We start from the raw sequence: 15,639 nt of genomic DNA, 5'->3' as shown, positions 1-15,639 counted from the left end.
CCTCTGCTGTGGAACCTCGTGGGAACAAAATCATAGCTATGCTCAACGAACAATGTTTTTATATACAAGGATACGCAGATGACTTAGTGATTGTGGTACGAGATAAGGTGATGAGTGTTATCTGGGACCTCATGCAAAGATAACCTTGTGGAGAACTGGTGTCGGGAAGAACAACTATTAGTCAACCCGAACAAGGTAACTCTGGTCCCTTTTACAAGAAGGAAGAAGTTAGAGGGAAAGAGATCACTGAAGCTCTTTGGGCAAGATACATATATATGGAAGAACAGGCACTGCACCTAGGTGTAGTGTTAGATAAAAATCTAACCTGGAATCCACATATAGAAAGGAACATAACCCGGGCCAAGAAATTGCTGTATGCACGTAAAAGAGCTGTCAAGAAGACATGGGGCCTAAGACCATCAATGGTAATGTGTATATATACAATGATCATTAGACCGTTGATGGCCTATGCTGCAATCATCTGGTGGCAGAAAGTAAGCCAAGGAAAGGAAGTAGTACAGTGGATAGCCTACAGAGAATGGCATGCATAACCATAACTGGGGCTATGAGAACTACGCCGACAGAAGCCTTGAATACTTTACTAGATCTCCTATCACTATGCAATTTCATAAAAGGACAGGCTAGAATGAGTTCATATAGATTGGCACAATCAGAGTGCTGGAATGCACGAAGACCCAATCTAGGACACTGTAAAATTAACAGAGTAATAACAGAGGAAGTTCTACAAATGCCTTCTGATCATATGATACCAACGTACAACTTTGAAAAATCGTTTGAGACCCAGATAATAAAAAAAGAAGACTGGGATATCAACAAATGGAATACTGAAAAAGATATAGTGTGGTGGACTGATGGCTCAAAGACTGGGTATGGCACAGGAGGAGGGATCAATGGGGGAAGACCTGAGAGATCAATCCAGACGAGCCTGGGCAAACACACTACAGTCTTTCAAGCGGAAGTGATAGCTATCACAACATGTCTTGAAGGAAATCGGAAAATGAACTATAGGAATAAGAACATTTTCATTTTTATGGACAACCAAGCGGCCATTAAGGCACTGGAAGCAGTCCAGGTAATATCCAGAATTGTCTGATATTGCCATTCACTTCTCCTGAAAGTCCCAAAGTATAACAATGTCAAAATAATATGGGTACCAGGGCATGCAGGTATAGAAGGAAATGAAAAGGCAGATAAACTGGTCAGGAAAGGGGCAGAAACACATTTTGTAGGCCCAGAACCTGTATGTAAGATTTCCTATGGGCAAGCCCGACACTACATAGGAAAATAGGTACAAAAAACAAACAAATGGAAAACAGGAAAAATACTCCGGGATGCAGGCTTGCAAAGGAACCTATAAAAGGATCAAACAAGAAGCATACCGAAGAACCGTTGAAACTCAGCAGAGAAAATATAAGATGGGTAGTAGGAATGTTGACAGGACACTGCCATCAGAAAAAAACACCTACATACAATTGGAGTAATAAGAGACAACATATGTAGAAAATGCAATGAAGCAGTGGAATCAGCTGAACACATACTTTTCGGATGTGAGGTGCTGGGTAGAATCAGACTCTCCACTCTAGGACCACCAGGTGAAGAGAGAGAAAAAGTCCAAGAAGACCCAATAAGAACAACCTGCAGCTTTGTGAAGGGAGCAGGTATATCTAGATAGCGAAAGATCTTAGAGGTCGATGCTAATTAGGAACTAATATTTAGAGGCCCCATGAAGAAAAGAAGAAGAGACAGTTGGTCCGTTATTGGACATTATAAATTTATTCATTCGGAACAAATATTTCAGGTTCCCTATGGGAATCAACATCTATCATCTTTATCACAGGTCACATAGTTGAACAACTCGTCTCCTTACTCCCAAGTCTTCCCAGCCCAAAGTTTGCTACATTTTCATAACACCACTTCATTGTTGAATTCTTTACAGTTCTCGTATCAAGTAGTCCTGGTGAGTATCCCATACACTGGAAACATATTCTAAAAGCGGTCTTACCAGAGACTTATACATCCTCTCTCTTATATCCTTACTACAACGCCTAAATACTCTCATAACCATGTGAAGAGATCTGTAAACTTTCTTAACAATCTCGTTAATGTGATTTCTCCAAAGAACAACATTCCTTATAATACACCTATGTACTTACAGTGACGAGGTACACTCATCCCATTAACACAACAATGAAAAATGTGAGGACCTTTCCTCTTCGTGAAACTTAAAACTTGACTTTCATCCCATTGTCTGCTGTATATCTCACAACATTGTTCAAGCACCCCCAGCAGTCGCTCAAAATCGTGCAACTCATTTACTACTCTATACAGTATAACATCATCCACAAACAGCCATTTCTGTGATTCCAGTCCAGTTCTTTACTCATGTCATTTTAAACATAAGAGTCTAATAATACTGGCCTGTGCCCCCCCCCCCCACCTGAATTATAATACGATCCAATAACACTTCACCTACTCTAATTCTCTCACTTCTATTTACTAGAAATGTAGCCACCCATACAACTACTTTTTTTTGTGTAGTCCAATAGCTCTCATTTTCATCAATAACCTCTCATGATCTAGCCTATCAAAAGCCTTGGATAGGTCAATAGCAATACGGCCCATTTGACCTGAATCTGCTATATCTTGCTGGAATCCTACAAGTAGAGCTTCACTGGGATAACCTTTCTGAAACTCAAACTGCCTTCTATCAAACCACTTAGTAATTTTGCAAATGAGTCTAATATAATCAGAAGGAATGCTTTCCCAGAGCATACAAACAGCACATGTCAAGCTGATTGACCAGTAATTAACTGCTTTATGTTTGTCACCCTTTCCCTTGTACACTGAGACTACAATTGCAACTGTCCATTCATCTGGTATCACTCCTTCATGCAAACTGGAATCAAATAAGTATTTCAGATATGGCCCTATATCCCAACTCAGAGCCTTTAAAATATCCCCAGAAATCTTATCAATCCCAGCTACCTTCTTTGCTTGCAATTATTGGACTTTAAAAAAGTCTTTATTATTGAAAGTAAATTTCAGTATTTTGCAAGTATTAGTCTGTTCATCTATCTGTACATTATCTTTATATCCAACTACATCTACATATTGCTGACTGAATACTTCTGCCTTCTGTAAGTCCTCACATATACACTCCCCTTGTTCATTAATGATCTCTAGAATGGCCTTCTTGGAACCTGTTTCTACATTAAAGTATCTATACGTCATATTCTTCCACTGCTCCCTAAAATTCGTATGGCTGCCCATTATATTTGCAATCATGTTATTCTCAGCTGACTTTTTTGCTGAATTCATTTTCCTAGTGAGCTCCTTCAGGCTTTCCTTACTCCCACAACGATTCCTAACTGTATGTATGTTGGGTAATCAGCCCGAAGGCTGGTTTGATCCTCTGCAGCTTCGCCAACAGCTGTCATAAATAGCCTAGGCGTCACTGAAGAGGCGATTCCTAACTATTACTTATAATCTGCCCTTCCTTCTTAATCCCTTTATTTCCCTGTTATAATATAATGAGTTCAACGCGGTTTATCTGGTCTTGTGGCTTCTCTCAACCGCTCAAGGTACTTGATGTTGCCACACACTGCCCAAGACAGTGATGGCAATTATTTACAAGAAGATTTGAACAAATATGCAAGTGGTGTGATATGGGGTCCCTCAGAGTAAATAAAGTTAAGTGTGATGTCGTTACATACCTGCCAACTTTACAAAACCAAAAATCAGGACATTTGGATATGAAAATCAGGAAAAATCAGGAGGAATCAGGAGATACAATTGGTCAAAACTGCTTATTCTAAATGTCTTGCGCAATACAGGAGTACTACTGGTACACTAACACCTATTGTCTCAAAACACGACTGTTGCTATACGAGGCTACAAGGTTAAAAATTACACATCTCTATTCCCTCACAGGAAGTATGTGAGTGAGGTGATCGATCTCTGATAACTCCTCGCGCGATTATGCACAGCACTATGTTATTTTAGTAAGGTAAGTGTGTATTCTGCCCGAAGGCAGGTCCGAACCTCCACAGAGGTATGCCTGAGCCGGAGTTTAAGTATGGTAGGGTGGCTAGTTCCTTTCCGCTCCTCCATTCCCTCCAGCGCATGGCAACCAATCCAAATCTTGACCACGCCCAATGTTGCTTAACTTCAGAAATCTCATGGGATCCAGTGTTTCAACACGGCTATGTTATTTTTATCAAGTAATACATTAAAATTTGCCAGAATTGTCTCTGACTGGCTCCTAAAATCTCTAGGAAAGTTACTAGTCACTATCCTTGAAATTCTGTCACTTATTTAAAAATACCCCAAACCTAGCGACTAATCTCTAGAACAGACTAGATTGACGTGAACGAACACGAACATAGTACGCGAGAACGAGAGATTGACAATTGATATACAGGTTTCAATAAACATCGCACATTCGGGTGCATTTCTCGTGTTAATAAACGCCAATATTTCATTTGAAAGCGGCAGTGAGCGAAGGAATTCCGGCCACTTGCGTACAAAGCTGAAACGGCGAGATTTGAAAACAGATTTTTAAAGTTCACAAAAAGGAAAGAAAAAAAGAAGCTAAAATTGGGAGAAACAATAGAATAATCGGGTGGCGGGAAAAACTGTCGAAAATCGGGAGTCTCCCGCCTAAATCGGGAAAGTTGGCAGGTATGTCGTTATTTACTCTGAAATTAACACCTCTATATTACAGATATAAAATCAGTGGAGAATTTTTAAATCATGTGGAGGAGTTGAATGACCTAGGTGTAATTCTTAATAACAGGAATGGCTTATCCTTTGAGAACCGCTTCGATAATGTTATAAGGAAATCTTTCAGACTGGGGTTTGTCAAAAGGAATTGTAAAGAGTTCAGTAATATTGCATGTGCCAAAACATTATTTTGTTCCCTGGTGAGACCCTCTCTCGAGTATGGTTATGAGGTGGGGCTCCCATATCAGAAAGGCAACATATACCATCTCGAAAGAGTACAGATAAGGTTCATGAAGTGGATTAAATTTGGATTCCTGGGCATGCCACTCTCTTCAAGCATGTATGAAGAATTTGTAAAAATTCTTGGAATGAATATGCTGGCAACGCGTCAAAAATGTGTGAACGCAATGTTAGTAACTAAATGCTTGAAGAGTAAAGTGGACTGTCCGGCTATACTGGGGTTGATCCCACTTCATGTTCCTAGCAGACGATCAAGGCAGAAATGCACATTCCACCTGCCCAAATGTAGGACGGTCACAAATGAAAATGCTTGGTTCATGCAAGCCCTTAGGATCATAAATCAGCTGGAAGGGTCACTCAACATTATTCACCATTCTTCCACTGCAATTCAGAAAGATCTTCTCAAGGGTGGAACGTGATAATTTTGTAAATTATGTGAATTATGTGAATAGCCTGTAGAAAACATGTATATCTGTATGTTTATGTACATAAGTATATTTGTATGTATTATTTAATTTTTCATTTAATTTTCTACCACAACATCTGTAATTGGGACATCCTGTAAGTGATAAATAAATAAATTCTATTCCATTCTATTCTTACGATTCCTTACCACTTTTAAAGGTATATACCTGTTTTCACACTCCTCAACAACTGTTTTAAACCCACTCAATAAGTAGTTTACATTTTTATTTACCATTTTCCACTGATCATAACTGCTTTATAAACATGTCCCCCTTCTCCTCTTATCAGCCATGTGGTATTGCATAAGCGTCTTACTTTTAAACAACATTCCTTTCTAACACATTTATTTTTAACTATGACTTAGACAGCTTCATGATCACTATCACTTCAATTTCCCTATAGAGCTCATCTTGTTTTAACAGCACTACGTCTAGAATATTCTTCCCTCTAGTAGGTTCTATCACTTTCTGATTAAGCTGTCCTTACCATAATAACTTATTCACCCTTAGTTGGTCATGCTTTCTGTTGTTCACATTCCCTTCCCAGTTAACATTTGGCAAGGTCAGATAACCCACTACAATAACGTTTCTTTCTGTGTCGTTCCCCACATAGCTCATTATTTTATCAAGTAATACTGCAATCAATGTCAGCGCCAGCCTTGCCAAGTCTGTACACTCCAAAAACATCAATTTGCCTATTCTCTTTAGAGATGAGTCTTACACCTAGAATTTCATGTTCCTCATTCTTAACTTTTTCGTACCTTACAAATTCTTCTTTTACCCGTATAAATACTCCCCCCCCCCCTCCGCCTCTGCTACAGTTCCTAACCTATCTCGACGATAAACACTTCAGTTTCATGAGGAAATTCCTACATTCATATCACTTCTCAGCCATGATTCAATTTCTATTACAATATCTGGTAAATACCATATTTACTCGTGTATTAGACCCCCCCTGGCTATTCGAGACAAAGAAAATGAAAAAAATAAATCTTGCATATAAGACACCCCCCCCCAACGTAATTCGTCAGGGAAGAACAGCGATTCTGCTTCGAAGTGGGTACAAGTCTTACTGCAGCTCTGATGACATTGCACAAATTTGTGAACAGTTTTGTCCGTTCGACCTACGCAATGAATACGCATCGAATCCATGCGGTACCTACATCTGTGTTTCGTAGCTAAGAAATGTTCGCCTCCGTAGTGTAGATCTACTGCAGCTCTGATGACGTCGCACAAATAGCTGAATAGGCCTAGCTTCGTGTCCGACCCGCACATGCAAGCATGCATCAGTCATGCTAAATGTCTGTTTTTTAGTTAATAATGTCCGCCAGCGTAATGGTTAGCACAATTAGTTGCTGTTCTTGGGGGTCTGACTTCGATTCCCAATACCGTACTGCCAGAGATTTACGAATGGCAGGAAGGTTCACATGCAGTAAAAGCGGTACTTGTAACTCCCCTCCACTGGGGGTGTGTCTATAGACAGCTGTACCACCTTGGGACGAGGAAACTAGTTTACTTTAATTGAGAAATATTCGCGTTTATTGCTATTTATACAGCAGGCGAGGTCATTAACAAAGTGGTCATTTAATATCTCGTAACTAAGGCCAATATAGGTATATATTTGGAGAGAAGTAAGTTTAAAACGTGATAAAAGCTATCCAGTTAAAACGATTGTTTTACTTGGCAACACACCTAACAAATAATAATAATAATAATAATAATAATAATAATAATAATAATAATAATAATAATAATAATAACTTTTATGTCCCCACGTAGGCCTACTTTAAACGATTTTCGGAGACACCAAACAAAACATACTAAGGTACCGGTATGCGTTAATGAAAAAAGAGACAACAAAAGTACAAAATGAAACATTATGATGATAAAACGCTTTACCGCCACACCTGTAGATATTCATAAATGTGGTATATTTTCCTGTTATTTATTTTTATTCTTTTCGTCGAGGTACTTTTGGCACCATCAGGGCGATAATATACCTAACCTAAACAATGTGGTCTGTCTTATCTCATGGACAGCTGTTTATAAAATCCTGATGTGATAAATGTAGAGAACAAGCAGGGGATGTACTTAAATATAGGGGTCTGTGTTTCAACAGCCGCAGTTATCAAAAGAATGTTTCCATTTACTATGTAGGCCTATTACATTCGGAAGCACAACTCTTAACATATGCTAGTTATCAGCTGATGGTTTGGCACACAGAACACCAGTTTGGCATGCCTTCTACAGGCGGCTTTATTCGGAAGGAGTAGCTTCTGCTACATATACACCAACTGGGAATATAAGAGACCATCTCCAGAAACCATTTGGGAATAGATTCGCACTGTTTAGACTCTATAGTCGGGAACGAAATGACTTTTAAAAGGTTCAAAAAGACGGGACCTCATATGCTCTCGATTGCAGTGCATGGCTCAAAGAGAATGAAAATGAAACATGGCTGACGAGATGGAAGTGAAGATGATGTCACTTGGAATTCCGACACGCCGGTAGCAGGGCAGGGAAGTTGGCGGCGCAAGGCGATAATTCAAATGAAAGCAGTGATCAGGTTTACTGTGTGGAAGGCCTACTGCTGAACTGACAGAAACAAATGGCTGGCCATTAAGTTATTTGTATCAATATCTAATTATATGATAACACGATACCCTTATTCCTCTGTTCTACGAGATCGAGTATGAAGTGAGACGAATATTCGTAGCGAGTTTTTACGGCCGAATGCCCTTCCTGACATCAACCTCATCAGAGGAATTAATGACATGTAACGAATGACGTGATATGAGCAACTAAAATGGACTTTTATATGTACCATAGGTCTAAAAGTCGTGTTCACAATTTATTGACTTTTCACGTTTAGAAATACTGCCTTCCGATGAAATTAGCCAGCATAACTTTAATACATTCTACGTTTGTTAAATAATAGTATAGAATGTTTACACGTACAATTTATAGCTCTTTAGAGCCTAGAAGTCATGTGTTCGCTGCACAAAATTTTGAGGTCATTGTAGTGCAAGTGAAGGCCATCTGAGCGTAGATTTCTAGGTAATTTATTAAAAAACCAAGTTTTAAAACAGCATTCAGAACAAATAACATTACAAAAACAAATTAGTAAATGCAATCTAAATGAAAAAGACCATTTTTCCAAATCAGGAATATAAGAACTCAGATGCCAAGATCTGAACTGTAATGCCACACATATTGGTCAAACAAAATGTAATTTCCATACAAAGTACAAAGAACACAAAAAAAGCAATTAAGACACATAGACTTCTGTGAACACACGAGGTCTACCCCTAAACTGACATTAGCACAGATCTCAAAATATTATACATTGAAAACCATTAAATATAAAGGAGGAAATAAAATACACATCACAAAAAGAGTCCGTCAGAATAACCTCAATGATCACACACACCTACAATATTCCCCACTCATCATTCTATTAAATTAAATCACACATCAGTAAGGCACAAAAAATTCAAACTCCATTCAATTATGTAATTTATTTAATTGCTAATACTTGTTAAACATTCCCTAAATCATTTCCAAAGAAATTTAAAATTTGTTGTCATTTACTGCTCATTTCAAGTGCTTTAAATGCCACCTATTTTGAGGATTTATGACTTTGGTTGAAAAACAAGAAAGATAGGATTCTATACTACGTGAAAGCCAACAACAGGATAGTTGAGAATTTAAAACTGCATTTGATAAAAATGTTCAAACAATGAAACACAAACACTAAATTTTTCTATTAAAAAACACACACACACACACACACGCACGCACACACACACACACGCACACACACACACAAAATCATTGAAAAGATAAATTTGCAACTAAAATATTCAACAGTGTGTCAACATACCAGTAAGTTTGTAGAATAGTAGACAGCACACTCATCCAGCCCCAAGCTAGGGCAATTGACCATTGAAGGTTAAAATCCCTAGCCTGTGCAGGAATCTAACCCAGGACCCCATGGACCAAAGGCCAGCATGCTAACCCATTAACTACGGAGCTAAACGTATCATTCATCACAGGAGCTTATTGATTCTTTGCAGGTAAAAAGTGGTTTAGATTTCATTGAAGTCTAGTTCTGATTTCAGCACGAAATGATCAACTGACTTGAAGAAAGAAGACAACCTCTAACGGTCAATGAAAATTATGGATGATTCAGGACTATACTTGCAGAGTGCAACAGGAGAAAAGACTTACTGGCAAGGAAAAAAATGGAGGGTGTTTCACAAAATTCTAGTGTAAACATGCTATGTTCCCTCTTCTGCCAACAAGTAGGGACCCTTCTTTTGGATGTTGGAGATTCCAAAGAAAGCAAAATTAGCAATGTTCAACTGTTACAGCATACCAATCTAGACCTGTGGTACCAAAAATAGCACCTTTACGAAGAGATCTGTCAAGACTGCAGGCATCAGAGGTACCAAAAATTGCACCTATACGAAGAGATTTGTCAAGACTGCAGGCATCAGAGGTGAAGTTCCGGAGATGAACTATCCAGAGTACCAGGAGGAACTAGTTAACCCATTGGAACCTGAATAATTGTTCCACCTGTAGGGACAGATAGCACTATTTTTGAGAATTATGCAGTAACTTGTTTTATCAAGAATTATTTAAAAATTTCCTTTCCACTGAAGGGATAGGAACCGGAAAATTACACCATACTGTCTGCTGACGAAAAACTGTCATCATTATCACTTTCTAGCCACTTCATAATATCTTCGCCACCACCAGCCATGTTTTTCTACTACAAGCACAGGCAGATAGCATTTTATCTTTTTATATAACTTTCTATGAACTTGGTAGGGTGCATTTTATTTAGAAGATTCCCTGAACTTCAAGGAGTAATCTGTATGTGCAGCAAAACCCACCTCTTGCCTATAATTTAACTACTAGCTTTTATAAGTTAGTACGGAACAGTTCCGTATGTCGGCTATCGGTCTAAAATGGCGGCATGCAGAATGGTTCCGTAAGCCAGCGCCAGTGAGTTAAGAAATGCGGAGGTGAGACAAGAAGCTGGGATTAAGACATCTCTAGTAGACAGATTTGCCACGTCCAGACTATGATTGGTTTGGACATGTGATAAGGATGAAGCAAACTAAAAAAGCCTGAGAACACTTTGAAAGAGGAGTACAAGGAAAACACCTGGTTGGAAGACCTAGAACCTATTGATGGATGTGGTAAAGACTGATACTGCAGTAAGAGGAAGAATAATGGAAGTCATGAAAAACAAAATATTTACGAATAATAGAGAGTCGAAAAGGCTTATCAACAGCACCTGGGAAACTAACTGTAAACCGATGATGATGATAACGATGATATAATATACTATGTGAAAGCCAACAACAGGATAGTTGAGAATTTAAAACTGCATTTGGTAAAAATGTGTAAACAATGAAACACAAAGACTAAATTTTTCTATAAGACACCACACACACACATACACAAAAAAAAAAATCATTGAAAAGATAAATTTGCAACTAAAATATTCAATAGTGTGTCAACATACCAGTAAGTTTGTAGAATAGCAGGCACCCTTTAAGTTTTCCTTTGTTGTCATTTACTGCTCATTTCAAGTGCTTTAAATGCTTTTTTAGCCACCTATTTTAAGGATTTATGACTTTGGTTGAAAAACAAGAAAGATAGGATTCTTGAATTTTCAATACAGCAAAAAAATGAACAATTTTCAGCATCTTAAGCAAAAACTGCACTAAGACACTGGCGTATCAATTAACCTCATAAAAACCTGTCAAATATGTAGCCTACAAAAATTGGGAGAAAATATGAGGAGTGAGAGCATCATATTTTTTTTCAACATTTTCATGAAAAACTCAATTTTTGATGGTCTGTTAAAAACAAATTTAGCACTACTGCTTAATAGTTGTCAAGGCCTGACTGATACATGTCTGTTTAGGCAGGAAATAACATTTGGGAACAAATTTATATTTTTTAACACTCTCAAAAATGCCTTTTTCCCCCTGAAAATTTCTAATAAATAAACAATGCTCTTGCTCACTGTCACATTCTTTTAGGTCTTAGTACCACTGTATTCCCTTAAGATGATCAAGATGATTAATATTTGCTGAACTTGAAACTTCAAGAATCCTATAACTTTTATTTTTTTCAAGAAACATACACTTTTTTAATGATAAGCCTGCTCATTCTTGTAGTTTGCACTAATAATTCAGAATCAGTGCATTAATAATACATTAAAGACCGAAAGAAGAAGTCACTTTATGAGTAGTATCCTTATTGTTTTGAGCAACACTGTATATTGTTTGAATGGATGAAAAAGTGGTTCCAAGTAATCTATGCAATTTGATTACTGAGTTTACAACTAATCCTCTAGAAGTGAGACATGGAAGATAGAGGGAAGCAGGGATCTATTCACTTGATTATACTTCCTATAAAATTCACCATCATTCTTTGTCATTAGTTACAAAGAGATAAATATACTTACAGAAACATCCCATGAACTGCCATAAATAAATTGGGAATGATTGGCAGTACTACGACGCTTTCGTTCCACACGCCTATTTTGTAGTTCTGAAAGAGCTTCACGTGTCACTAGACCTGAAGGACAAACAAGATACTATTTAGAATACTATACAATTAATGGGAAAAGTAGAGAGAAACAAATTAATTTCACAACTCATTGGAGGTGTCAACATTTCTAGAAAATATACATACCCAAATCTGAATTTTTAAAAAAATATGCTTTACGTTGCACTGACACAGAGAGGTCTCATGGTGATGATAGGATAGGAAAGGGCTAGGAGTAGGAAGGAAGCGACCATGGCCTTAATTTAGGTACAGTCCCAGCATTTTCCTGGTGTGAAAATGGAAAACCACAGAAAACCATCTTCAGGGCTGTCAACAGTGGGTTTTGAACCCACTATCTTCCGGATGCAAGTTCACAACTGAGCACCCCTAACAGCATGGCCAACTCTTCCATTAATCTGACTCTTAATGTGGGAAAGGAAACTTTATTCAGTATCTATGGAAACAGTTCCAAGAAACTTAACTGAAAGCTTATTACATTATAATTCTTTCGGAGTTAACCAAGTATTACAAGTTTCACTAGTTAACTGCCATATGGCAAAATTCATAAAGAAACATAGACCACCGTTGGAGTCATTTTATTTATTCTAAACTGTAACCTACAATGGAAATAAATGACAGTAAAATTCTGTTTATATATTTTTGATGGTCATAAAAAATAAAAAGTGTGAGAAAACATAACTGAAATAGAACATAATATCTATACAAAAAGAACCGAGGAAAATTATGAAGTAAATGGTTAATACAGGGCATTTAAAAAAAATTCAATTGACAAATTGTCGTCCCTTCACAGTGAATTTCAGTTTGGGGATTAGAAAAATGCCTGCCAGGACTAAGTCAAGTGAGTAGGGTGGATGGGGAATGGGGAAGCACAAATGTCTGCATATTTGTCAAAAGTTTATGAATTCTTTTTTTTTTTTGCTTTACTTCACACCGATACAGTTTATGAATCAATAACAATATCGAGCTGACGTGATGATGGAGGCTTCAGGAGTTGTGCCTCCACAAGTATGGTCTTCTGACAATCCTCCCCCCCAAACAATTGAAGATAATACCAGCAGTTTACTGTTTGACCCCTAAATCCTGTAGAGACAGACATTTCTTGCACAAAAACTAGCACAATAACGCCAGACATTGTGCCATCTTCCTAGCCACTGCAATGTGATACAGGTTACTGAAAAAGTGCTATCGGTGTTTGTGTGTGATAAAATAGTGTGGGGCAGGCTGGTGGTAGAATGTTTAATCGATGCCTACAAATAAAAGACTTGAGGCATCTAGTATCAAAACCGGCCAAGTCACTCAAGGCATATTTTTCAATATGGACGAAAAACTTGTAGAGACAAAGCAATGATGGTCAGGAAATATTTTTTTCACAGTTATATCCTTAATGGTTTAATATTTAAGTTCCGCTGTTTTGAGAAATCTAACTCATAATTAACCCATCTCTTTTGTTAATTTAAATTTTGACTTGGCTGTTTTTGTTGCAATTTTGTACAATTTCTCAAGGTATGAAAGTAAATCTTTCAGTTCACCACTCGGAACAACATCCATGTTACAGCACACAATGACAAAATACGAGCACACCGGAAATAGGATTGCTTTGGCGCCAATTACGGTAAGAAGCCCGCCAATACGTAAATCAGTGTTGCAAACGAACAAAAAACAAAATATTATGACTTCAAAGAATATACATTACAAGGAACGATTTTGCCTACTGATATCACCTTGTTGCTTAATGTAACAACACAAGATTCCACACAATAATGCTGCATCATAAAGATTGTCACTCGTTCCTTGACTTGGCCGGTTTTGAATTCACTGGCTGCATGACTTGGCCGATTCTGTTGCAAGACCGAGAATTCAGTGATCTATAACATGAAGACATGGACCATTTTAAAGCATATTCTTGTTTTACCTGATAGTGCTATACTTCTACTTCAAATTTATAACCTTAACTCATTTTCGTAAATTTTGTGACTTGGCCGGTTTTGATACTAGACACCTCACTTGTTTATACAACACCAAGACACCACGTTACCATAATAAGCATTCCAGAAAAGAAGCTCTGGAAAGAATTTCATGTGCACAGAATGATGTTAGACCTTCAATTGCTAGCGACATAATGACAAAAACGAAAAGTTTCTGTACCTCACTTGTAACCAAAATGAATAAGATAAAACTGCTGAAGAAAAGCGGAGCAGGTTCAGGGCAAATTTATAATAAGCCCACAACCTGGTATTTTTAAAAGCTATGTTTTCTAATCATAAATAATAATAATAATATTAATAATAATAAAAAAGTTATTTGCTTTACATTCCACTAACTACTTTTATGGTTTTTGGAAATGCCAAGGTGCCAGAATTTTGTCTCACAGGAGTTCTTTTACATGCCAGTAAATCTACTGACATGAGGCCAATGTATTTGAGCGCCTTAAAATACCACCGCACTGAGCCAGGATTGAACCTGTCAAGTAGGGGTCTGAAGGCCAACGCCTCAACCGTCTGAGACACTTAGCCCAGCAAAGAAGAAAGGACTGCGACACAACTGTGCAAGAAACAGAGCTTAACAAAGCATCCAACATTCTTGAGAATGCAAGAAAAACCAAAGAAGTAAACAAATGACTTGGATATCCTATGGGAACTAGTATCTGCAACACTAAAAAGTATAATAAACAGGAAATTGGTTTTGAAAGCAAAAAGGCAGATTTCTGATTTATTACTTTCCATACAGGAAGGGGACCTACAAAGAGAGAAAATGTGTAGAGAACATCATTAAAAAGAACTGATTTCTAAAAATAACACATTCTTACTGTTGTGACATTGGCATCACTTTGATGCTCAACTGGCGGCTATGTGTGTAACCTACTGTGTGTTAGGTACATGCTAGTGTGGCTAGACCATCAGCTGGATTAGCAGTGTCATTTTTAGGATTATCAGTTGTGTATAAATGTGAACTTGTGCCTCTATAAAGTGTTTATTATCAAGCAATAATATCATAACATTACAAATGTGTGATACAACACTTTCAAGTAATATTTTCGTTTGATGGAATATCACTTTTACAATTTAGATAGAACTTTGTCATGGTCACAAAATTTCCAATCAACATTTTCTCAGTTTTGTACTCAAAAAGGTTTACATTTTCACATCATGTAGGTCTATCAGTATTTAAATCTTATAAGAGATTCCACACCTGGTTTAGGAAGAAGAACAGTCAGAAGATTACAAGGTATGGCTGGGGAGACAGACGAACAAAGACCATGATTGATTATATAATCGTAGAGAAAGAACACCAGAAGAACCTTGTAGATGTAACAGCCATGCCTGAAGAAGCCTTTGGTGGAGATCATAGAGTTGTGATAGGAAAATTGAAAGTTGGAAAGATTGAAAAACCCCAATTAAGAAGAGAGAAAAGAATTAAAGTATGGAAGTTGAAGGAGAAAAGCATACAAGAAGAATTTCAAAGGGAAATAATACCCTTGGTACCCAGGACAGAGGTGGGGAATGTTGAAGAGGAATGGAAAAGATTTAAGGAAGCACTGGTTGGATGTGCAGAAAAGGTGTGTGGTAGAACATCAGGAAATGTGAAAGACAAAGAAACACAC

General features: G+C 37.6%; 1 protein-coding gene across 2 annotated transcripts in view; it reads right to left on the bottom strand.

The window, feature by feature from the left end:
- Window positions 1-15,639, bottom strand: part of LOC136857830 (PHD finger protein 21A) — a 203,127-nt gene that overhangs the window by 87,871 nt on the left and 99,617 nt on the right. For both annotated transcript variants that reach the window (XM_067136792.2, XM_067136793.2), the window contains exon 6: window positions 11,935-12,047. In XM_067136792.2, the coding sequence (XP_066992893.1) occupies window positions 11,935-12,047 (113 nt within the window). The remainder of the gene's footprint in view (window positions 1-11,934; window positions 12,048-15,639) is intronic.

This window comes from Anabrus simplex, chromosome 1, assembly GCF_040414725.1.
Source record: "Anabrus simplex isolate iqAnaSimp1 chromosome 1, ASM4041472v1, whole genome shotgun sequence".
NCBI lineage: Eukaryota > Metazoa > Arthropoda > Insecta > Orthoptera > Tettigoniidae > Anabrus > Anabrus simplex.
This window is presented reverse-complemented; position numbering and strand designations above follow the sequence as displayed.